The following is a 10,692-nucleotide window of genomic DNA, read 5'->3' as shown; positions in this document are numbered from 1 at the left end:
CTACATGAGCTCTTTCATGTCCGTTTTTATTTGAGCCTGATAGCTGATGAGATTTGTTGCGCACCTCAATATAGTCCGGCTAAGCACCTTTTGATGAACTTAATGAGGTATTTATCAGTCGTAGAGTAGTTATTGTGGAGAATCTAAAATAGTTTAATCAAATAATTGTTCAGTTTTGTAAAATATTACATGAAAAGGAAAATAATGAAAATTTATTAGAAATTGGGAAAATTTGCCTAAAGTATCTCGCATTTGCCAGACACGCCCAGAGCGGGGCCAGCAGGTAGAATGACTTCTCGTATTGCAATGTGCGAGCGTATGCCATACAGAGGAAATGCTTAAGAAGATACATTCAATCAGGAAAATAAATGTATAATATTTTATTTTTTTTTTTTGTTTTTTAACAATTAATAGAAAAGCTTTAACTGTACATATTAAATTTTTTTCTCAAAGATTGAATTAAATCTATTTCCATTTAGGGCACATTTGATACCATTAACATTTTTTTCTTACCAATTCACTATTCAGGCATGCCGATTAGACATTTCATTTTCAGGTTTCTCAGTGCATGGGAGACAATGCCAGTTCGCACTCTGATAACAATTTTTATTAAAGTAAAAAATAATTTTGAATGTGTGCACGATTTCTTCTAGTTTCTAGTCATTTCATGATTATAGAGCTCGCAATGCTAAACACGAACAACAACGTTCCACAACTGATGCTGTTTTGCAAATTTCATATATTACGGTCACTTGCGCCCACTCGTTAGCAATGCAGCTTTAGCGTTAATGATTTACAGAATCTCACTGCAGATTTTCTATTTACAACATTCGGAGTTTTATTATTTTTTCTCTTTCATTGCAGCATTAATTTACGTTTATTCTTAATACTTTTAAGTTATTCTATTCTCTCTTAGTTTCACTAAATCTTAAATTTATTTAACTAATTTTATGCTAATTTGTTTCATAAAAAAATTCGAGCGTCAACCTTAAAATAGACATAACTAAAATTCCTTAAAATGCATTGTTTCATGTTGTTTTTTGTTTTTGTTTATTAATATTTTTTTGTTTTTACGTTTATCCGACAGGATCGGCAGGTAAGTTGTTTATTTCAGCGTCGGGTCCAACGTTGTAAATTCCATTTCGCCGCGTGGCAAAATTAAATCTGGGTCTGTAATGTAGACTAGCGTTGCAATAAAAGAAAACACCACAGATAGATTTGAGTTTTTGTTTGGTTAGTGGAAAAGTGTAAGGTCACAGTTAAACAAAATTGTGGATTAAAGAAATTATGAAGAATCGGGGCGGGGTGTGGTTGGGAGGAAATTAAAGCAAAATTATAATCAAGCGAAAGCGTGAAAATTAAGCGAAGGCATTAGTAACAGTGCCGTGTAGGAGTAGTGATATATGTATGTAAATATATGCAGGACTGGATACAGGTTAAGGTACATGGAAATATACGTATACTTATTAGATCAAGTCAATTTGTTTGAAGTGAAAAACACCTTAAAATGCAAAGAAAAAAATAAATCCGAAATTCTCTTTCTAAAATTCTCTGCCATGAAAAAATAAAGAAGCAGGCAACAAGGAAGAAAAAAATATTTTTTGCATAACTCATTTCATAAGTGAAAGACAGCATTTAAGTAATTTTTAGATGCACCTTCGTTAGTTTGGTTACAAAACTGGATGTGATTCATTTTCGAATACAATAAATTTAAAACATTTCATATAGCAAATTAGATTTTTTTAGTAAAGAGACTTTCAAAAGACGCGCCCAGATGTTGTTGCCAAATAAAATTTGTAAAAATTTTGATTCTTTCAAGTTGCACTATTTTTTATTCGAAATGCGACTCTTAACAACCATATAGTTTACTTTTCAAAAACCTTCAATCTTCTCCGTCAGCCCTTTTTCTATCCTCGACAGAACCAGTTTCTTGAATGTTTTCACCAACCTTTGAATTATACACATTTATGTATATATAAAGGGTGGGTAAATTTTAAGGGCCAATAAAGAATGTGAACCACCTCTAAACTTCAAGTTTTTTTCTCCATCTCATTTGACATTTTTCAATTTCAGATTAATTCAATTTGAACCATGGAAAGATAGACAATCGAGCGACGCGTTAAAGTTATTCAGGCTTATTATGAAAACTGGCATTCAAATCAAAATGCATATTGCGCACTTCATCTTCAGTGATGAGGCACATTTTCACCTCAGTGGATTCGTCAATAAGCAGAATTGCCTCATTTGGGCGAATGATAATATAATAGTCATTGCCGAAAAACCAATGCACCCACAAAGAGTGACTGTTTGGTGCGGTTTATGGGCCGGCGGCATCATTGGGCCGGATTTTTTTCCAAAATGAGGCCGGTCAGGCAGTTACTGTGAATAGTGGTCGCTATCGTGAGATGATAACCAACTTTTTATGGCCCAAATTGGAAGATATGGATGTGGACGATATGTGGTTTCAACAGGACGGTGTCACTTGTCACACAGCTAACGAAACAATGGCTCTCTTGCGTGAAAAATTTGATGGCGTCGTGGCGATGTCAATTGGCCGCCAAGATCATGTGATTTGACACCTTTGGACTTCGTCGATAAGCCAGCAACAATTAAAGAGGTAAAGGATGAGATAATTCGGCACATTAACGGCATAGAACCTCAATTATGCCTCAGGGTCATCGAAAATCGGATGAAGGTGTGCCGCCGAAGCCGCGGCGTCTATTTGGCCGATATTTTGTTCCATACGTAATTGAACTATACCAATATTATCACAATAAAGAGAAATGACAATAAGTTCTTAAAAAAATTGAATTTGATTCTAAATCAACACCGGGCCTTAAATCTTAACCACCCTTTACAATTGGCGCGTACACCCTTTTTGGGTGTTCGGCCAAGCCTCTCCTCCTATTTGTGGTGTGCGTCTTGATGTCGTTTCACAAATGGGTCCCAGATTCAAGCCGACTCCGAACGGCAGATGTTTTCATGAGGAGCTTTTTCGTGGCAGAAATACACTCGGAGGTTTGCCACTGCCTGCCGAGGGGTGACCGCTATTAGAAAAATGTTTTTCTGAGTTTGGTGTTTCACCGAGATTCGAACCGATGTTCTCTCTGTGAATTCCGAATGGTAGTCACGCTCCAACCCATTCGGCTTGAATTGCCGACAATTATTTCCACCAAAATATCACGAATTTTGCGATTATTGTTCTTAAAGATTATTGTTAGGTTAGGTTAAATGGCTGCCCTTGAGAGCCTGAGAGCATACAGGCTGTTAGAGGCTTGTGAGGGGGTGAGGAACCAGACAGAATCCATGGTATTTGAATTCGCAATATCCGCTGGTGTAGCAAAAAAGGCTTGGAACAATGCCAAGTCTCATCGCATGGACAACGGACACAGGGTCTGTTGAGGACATCTACCAAATTCGATAGCTGTGGCTTTGTTAGCCCTAGAAGTTCTGTCGCGCGCCCCCGATCTACCCGCGGTCAGAAGGATCTCGCAACGTTCCATGTCTGCGCACTAGCCCAGGGCTCGCTGAGTTGACGCGAGGAGCAAACTACAGGTTCTTAAGGGTACTCCAATTCTCTCATATTGAGATGATGCCGTCTCCAGGGCCCCCTGCCCATCCTATTCATCGGTCCAGCAGTTTCCCTCTATGCCGCTGTGAACGGGAACCTAAATGAGCCTAATATCGAAGTATTCTGATGCAATCCCTAATTGCGGCTACTTCTGCTTGGAAAACACTACAGTGCTCCGGAAGCCTAAATTTGAGCCCGATGGAGAGCTCCTCGCAGAATACTACCCCACCGACTCTTCCGTTCAACTTCGAGCCATCTGTAAACATATTTGCCATGCAATGCTTGCAAATGTTGCACCCCGCCTACTCTTCTCTTGAAGGAATATGAATGGAAAAAATTCCGCTCGGACCTAGCGAGGGTGTTAAATAATCCATCACCATGGGGATGAACTCAAAGTTGTTAAGAATGCTGGAGTGTCCATAGCTTAATTCTAGCTTATGGCCCGAATACCTCAATCTGATTGCGTTGCGTGTAGCAGCACCGGGAGCATAGGCCTACAGTGATGCACAAATTCAAAATAATCATAGATGAGCATCGAATAATCAATGTACTAGAAGATTAATACTTGCGGCTTAGGGTATACATATATTAAAGCTCCTCTAAAGTCCGTGAAGGGGGCATAATACATCTTAAGACGGCAGTGCTTGCACTGCAACCATAATAATAATATATTTTTTTCTGAGGATTATTTTTGCTTGCTTTATATATATTTTTTGGTATTCATTGCTTATTCTTATCAAAACGTATCTGGTAGCTGCTAATTAACTACTCACTTGATCTATAGTTTTTCGGTGTTTCAAAACAAATTGACTCAGACAATTTTTTTTTAGTTATTCATAAAATATAATGTATTAGTTAATAGGAATTTAAAGGTAAAAGGTGGCGCAAAATGAATCAATAAAACAATAATTTTGTTTTTGCATTGCTTTTTTGCTAAGCTAAAAAATGATTTTGTTTGATCGAGATCTTTATTTTGACTTTACCAGCTCCATTGCTTGTCTTTTTTTATGCTCCAGCCTCCAGCGACGTCACTCGCAAAAAATTTTAAATCTTTCGACAAGGTGATTAATTTTGCGCCACCTTGTGTAATACGATAAACACACACACATAGTACACGAAAAATAAAAATACACAAAAAAGCTGTGCATAAGCGTAATTTTAAAGCAAAAGCAGAAGCTAAAATAAAATTTGCAAAAAAAAGGCGAAAGCGCGTGAAAAGCCATTATTTAATAAATAATTTGTAAGACTTCAAAATTTTCAAAAATATCAGCATAGCATACGAGTACAAAAATCGTTTTTTTAACATCACTTAAATATTAAATTTGGCCTGTAGTCGCGGTCTGGCTCAGTGTTTACTTAGATGTTCGTTTGGAGGGGCAAAATAATATACGCACATTTTATTATTTTATTTTCACTCTACAATGCCATTTCGTTTCGAGTTAATATCGTTTTTATATCATTTTATTATGTGCGCCAGTACTCGCTTTGCTTACACTTCTCTCAAACTCTTTTCCACAAACGTCACACCCTTCTTCAGCAGTTGCTCATACTGGGAATGGTTTTATGCGGCGCAACAAGCAGCTTGCAACGTGTGGTAACACACACAAGACACCCCAGATGAAATGCGCCACACTCATATGTGATTATTGACCACCCCCTTACTGCCACTGCATACCAGCTGCCACCCTTTTTGTAGCCTTCCCTTGCCAGGCTTTCGATGCTATTATCTGGCATGCGTTTACATTAAGCTTTGCGCTGTTAACTTTCAGCTTTTATATTGTTCCGTTATATCCGTACGAGTACATTTTATTGTTATTGCATTTAGTGCACAATCACATACATATGAGTACGAGTATGTGTGTGAGTGTGTCGCAAATGCGAGACTGCGGCATCTTATGGTCATAAAGACGCTGCATAGAACTCTCGAACGAGACTCACAAGGTTTGCCATCAAACTGCGTGCACGTTCAGTGTTAATGTGAGAGTGTGGCGAATTGCGTTTGTGAGAGTGTAACTAAAAGAAAAAAATTAAAAAATATTTACATTTGTGTAGTCGTAGCACATCAGCCATATCCTACCACAACTGCCTTTTTATTATTTCTATTACATTCTTTTGGTGGTGCCTTCAAAGCTGCTTGTTAAGGCGGAAATTACGCAACACTGTTATTGCTTTTAGATGAATTCCCATACCTACATATTTGCACTTCTGTGCACAATAACAGCATGTCGATATATTGCAATGTTTTGGTTATTTATTTACTTTTTTTTATAAAAAATTATTTAGACTACAAAAAAATTCGTATGACTTAAAGCTTCATACTGTGTGCGAAATTTAAAAAGATCAAAAAAATGTTGATCAAAATTTCAAACTTTCTAGTAAAAATCTTTAGAAAAATGTAGAAATTTAGTTTGTGAGCTTAATGTTGTTCCAGGATTCCATCCGTTTAATACAATTTTTTGCTGCCATTGTTGGGTATTTTTCTCCATATAAACAAAATTTCGTCCTTTCTTTAGCTGATTTCAAGTAGTCATACAATAAAAAACTTCCCTTGTTGTATTCAATACAATATTCACACATATCTTCTCCGATGCGCCAACTCACATGTCACCACTGTATTATTTCCGTTTTGACAAACTGTTATGTAAACCCTTGTAATCCCGTTACGCCTGAAAGCTAGCAAAATGGTTTGATCCCTTCGTAGAATGGTGAAAAGCCAAGCATCCTGGCACCCTCATTACATTTAAACCTCAACCTATTGTGCAATCTACTGCTTTTCAAAGCATTGCAAAACATAATAAAAAAATAAATGAAAATATGCAAAATATATAGAGAAAAACTTGTAAGCACTGGCCTAGGCATATCTCTTCTGAGCTAAGTAATTGTAAACAAAGTCGCTTAATCACCGCTAAATTGTTGTTACTTTTACATACGAATTCTTCGCTTGCCGAGCAGCAGAGTTCTCTAGCGAGCAGAGAAATGGTGAATCGAATGTGGCATTTAAACGGAGAAAATGCAAAAGATGGTTAGCAAAAAAAATTCTCAAGTATCAAAGTAATTTTCGAGCAACTTCAAACTTACACTTTGTTAGTGGGCTACAAAATTGTGTACACAAAATTTGTCTAGAAATTGTAACTAGAAGGTTTTAAATTTTAATTTATTTAATTTAAATTTAATTATCTATGTATTTTATATAATTAATTACAATCCTTACAGACTTTGATACAAAAGACTTGGGCTATACTAATATAATTTGCTGAAAGTTTGAAACCTTGTGTTACATGTTTTTGTTGTGGAATAGACTATATTTTTATAAAAAAATTTAATGAATAAATACATAGTTAAAGCTTTGCATTATGACGCGCTGCCATTAGTGTGAACACAGCTGTGTACTCGCATGTAAGGACATTTGTAAAGTATTGTACATAAAAGTGAATTAATTTGTTCTTCTTGGAGCAGGGCTAGCAGCAAGAAGAATCATAAATTTTGCCATTACAAATCAAGGTAACAGCTTTGAATACATTTGAGTGCCTGAAATGCTGTCCGTACTTATTTACGTGTCGTAGCAAAATCATTTGGTTGTATTCAGACGTCATCTTGAGCGCAAAGAAAGTTCAATCAGTGGCTTTCATTTCGGACAAAGACTATTAAATCTAACTACAAATCTGAGATAGAAGTAGCACGTTGCGGTGTGTACTTATGTACTTATGGCTCCTCTACTGTGAGCTCGACAAAATATACAGCGACTGTCCAATTAAAAATCCAGTGAAGCATGAACCACGCATTTTAGAGATATTACCTTAAAAGAGGGCCAGATCCTAAAGTTTACTCTACTTTTTGTGTTGTTTTCAAGAGTGTAAATGTGTAATGGCTCTGCTGCACGTTCGCCTAGAATCAGAGCTACTAGCGAGCGTGTAACGGTAGGAAAAATTACTTACTGTATGACTACATTCTTTTCATTTTCTTTACTATTTTTCATTTCTCAAGTGGTCAATATGTTCAGGTGAGTGCCATTTAAATTGCCGTTGTTCCATCACCAACTGTCCAACCGACTGCCTTCAAGGAAGATCTACATAAGTTGATCGGAGATATGTACATATAATCTTTTTTCTTGCATATTATCTTAATGATAGTTTCTTTTTAATATGCGGTGAAACAAGCAAGGTTGACGGCGACCACCATTTGGTGGGTTCAAATTCAAAGCGCACTGTAAGCACGAATTATCAACTAAGAGACATTTTTTTTTAACATCAATCTCACCTCGGTATATATGTATAATTCTTTGACTAGGCGGCAACATTTTTCAAATCCAAGAATATTATTGCATTTTACATATAAAAAAATTCATCCGATTATTTTAATAAGAAGTCATTATTAATTTCTTCTAAACCGAAATTCTCGAGCAGACTTGCAAATTTCGAGTTGACACGCTTATAAATATAAACATACACACCTAGAAATGTAACTAAACCAGTCTTTGGAACCAAGAACGCGCGCTATTTCCACTTTTTCGCTCGTCAACTCATTCATTTCTAAGCAGTACTTTAGTATATTGAGTATATTTGGCATTGAGTAGAGGGTCACGAGAGTCAGATCGTCCTTTGCTATGCTAAAAAGCATATGGTAATCTAAGCAGCTAACCGCCAGAACATAGTTAAGGACTTTGAACTCGAATCTGAAGTCTATACTGCTGTATGTCTGCGAAACGTGGCCCGTAGCGGTTTCAACAACAAAAAAGACTTTTATAAACTCTTATAAGCCGCTGTTTAAGAGGTATACTGCGTATATGGTGGGCAGATAACTGAATTTCTAATGACGAGCTCCTTGATCGAAGCGAACAAAGGCCGGTCGATATACGCAAAGGAAAGTGGAAATGGATAGGCCATACGATTTATAAATCTGTGACTGATATTAGCAGAATGTTCCTAGACTGGAATCTGCAAGGCTTTCGCCGAAGAGGACGGTCGAAAGGAATATGGAAACGAGACCTCTATGACGAATTCATAACATCTGACGACTCGCTTACAAAGTACCGATTAAGTAAACTCTACTAGAAACTAGGCTATGAGTCTAATTACAGCCTCTACTTGCATTGCTTGCCCTATTCATCCATTGCAAGCCCATCAAAACAATGCTTGTGCAGATAGATGTATAAAGTCTTAGTTTAATTTCGGAAGGGCTATAACACTACTAAATTAGACAGAGTGCAGAGGACTGCATGTATTGGCGTCACTTCCGCCCTTAACGCCATTCTCCACTTACTTCCCGTTGATATTCAAATTCAATCCATTGCTGCTCAGGACGCTATTAGGTTGAGGAGGTTGGCCATATCTTTTCCGATAGTGAAGAGGCCCTGTCGTCATCATGTTGCAGATCTCTTGTGGTCAACTGCTGTAAGGAAGTGACCAAACGTGCAGGAAACATTTCTCTTATCTGTGTTCCGGGGCATAGGAACATAGAGCGAGATGAAAATGCCGATAAGCTTGCCGGGGAGAGGTCGACAGAACCGATTTCAGTAAACCAAATCTCAGAGATCGGTGTCCCCTTGACCGTTGTTAAAGGGAAGCTGCACTATTTCTTTCTTAAAAACATCTCAAAATAACTGTGGCCTCAGTACGAAAGAAGCAGGACGCTTAAAGTGCCGTATAATCCCCAATGCAAAAACTGTGGGGATACTTCAGAGAAAGAGACTATTGAACTCGTTTCTTTGCAAATGTCCGGGTCTGGTGGCTAGGCGCTGGAGGTTCCATATAGTGTTTTTTGGGGATAGCCCGGAGCAGTTATCCGTTTCTCTTCTCCACTACATCAACAGCACTCGATGGCTTTAGATGGTTTATCTTCCTTAAAGTTTTATAATTTTTCGCAGGTAGTAGTCTATATTATGGTATCAAAACAGCACTCTAGTGCAACTTGCAGTGTACCCGTGGTACTCTTGCGATCTAATTTACCTATCTACCTTCTTTAATTTGAAGCAAATAATCGGACGAGCTGCGCTGGTGCCAGTACACGTTAAGGTACGAGATTCAGCATTCACCTTCGGCCCAATCGACCGATAATACAACAGTCTGGTGGTCGGAAACAGCAATAGTCTGGACTGTTCTGCCAGTAATCATGAAAATATTCGAAAGGTTTATCTTTGCCACATAATCAAGAAATAGCTATAAATAGTAGCAATGTATCAATTGCCTTTAAGAGAAACTATTTTCCGAATATAGCAAGTAATATTGTGAGTCAAAAAATTGAGTCGATATAACACCCCCTCTGTAAATGCCTTGCACTTTAAAGAAGCAGTGCAACATGGAAATCTACAAAATGTCGCACTGGAGGTAGTAGTTACTTTCTTCAAAAGATTTAAAGTGATTTAAGTAACTTAGTTAAGGGAAGTATATCAAATGCAGGTATCACATATCTTAGGGCCATCCGGTGTCTTGTCTTAGACAAGCAATCTGACCAACCTAACCAAACCTAAAATAAGTAATTTCTTCAAAATTTCAAATACTATTTCCTGAATAAGAAACGGCGAGTCATAATACTTTTTAAAGTCCTGGCATAAATAATTAAGAATGTGAGGCATTTCAAAGTTATCCTCACATGTGCTTGGTGCAATAGGCTTAAAATATATTGAGTCTTGAAGGAGTATTGAGATTTATCTCACAAAGTAGGGCAGAAACGAAAAGTCCCTCTCTGCTACTATGAATCGTAGGCAAATTCAAAAGCTTAGAGATTTTATTGTATGGAGGAATATCTCTTGACGGTTCCCAAGATAAATTTTTAGTACAAATAACAAAAAATGTTTCTGTACTGATCCAGCTGACAAAAGTATGTTTTATACTTTAAATTCTGTTCCTTGAAGGATTATTTTGAAATTCGACTATTTGACGGAGGAGATAAGGGCTTTGGAAATGATAATTATTATATTAATATTTATTACTGGAACTATTTTTTAATTAAATATTGTCAGTACACAAATAAAAATAAGGTAACAACGTCTCTTACTCAAAAAAAAAAACACAAAAAATACTTCATGTTTTTTGATTGATTTGAGTGACCTCACCACATTCTTCATTCTTCTAAGCTCATTGAAGTATTTTATCGTCTCCTTGCGCACAGTATGACGCCATGTG

General features: G+C 37.1%; 1 protein-coding gene across 1 annotated transcript in view; it reads right to left on the bottom strand.

The window, feature by feature from the left end:
* Positions 1 to 1,105: 1,105 nt before the first annotated feature.
* Positions 1,106 to 10,692, bottom strand: part of LOC129236403 (uncharacterized) — a 391,692-nt gene continuing 382,105 nt past the window's right edge. Inside the window, exon 17 of the mRNA XM_054870777.1 lies at positions 1,106 to 1,170. Within this exon, the coding sequence (XP_054726752.1) occupies positions 1,106 to 1,170 (65 nt within the window). The remainder of the gene's footprint in view (positions 1,171 to 10,692) is intronic.

Source organism: Anastrepha obliqua, chromosome 1 (genome assembly GCF_027943255.1).
Source record: "Anastrepha obliqua isolate idAnaObli1 chromosome 1, idAnaObli1_1.0, whole genome shotgun sequence".
Lineage (NCBI taxonomy): Eukaryota > Metazoa > Arthropoda > Insecta > Diptera > Tephritidae > Anastrepha > Anastrepha obliqua.
Note: the sequence above shows the minus strand (reverse complement) of the source record. Positions and strands in the feature narration are given on the sequence as shown.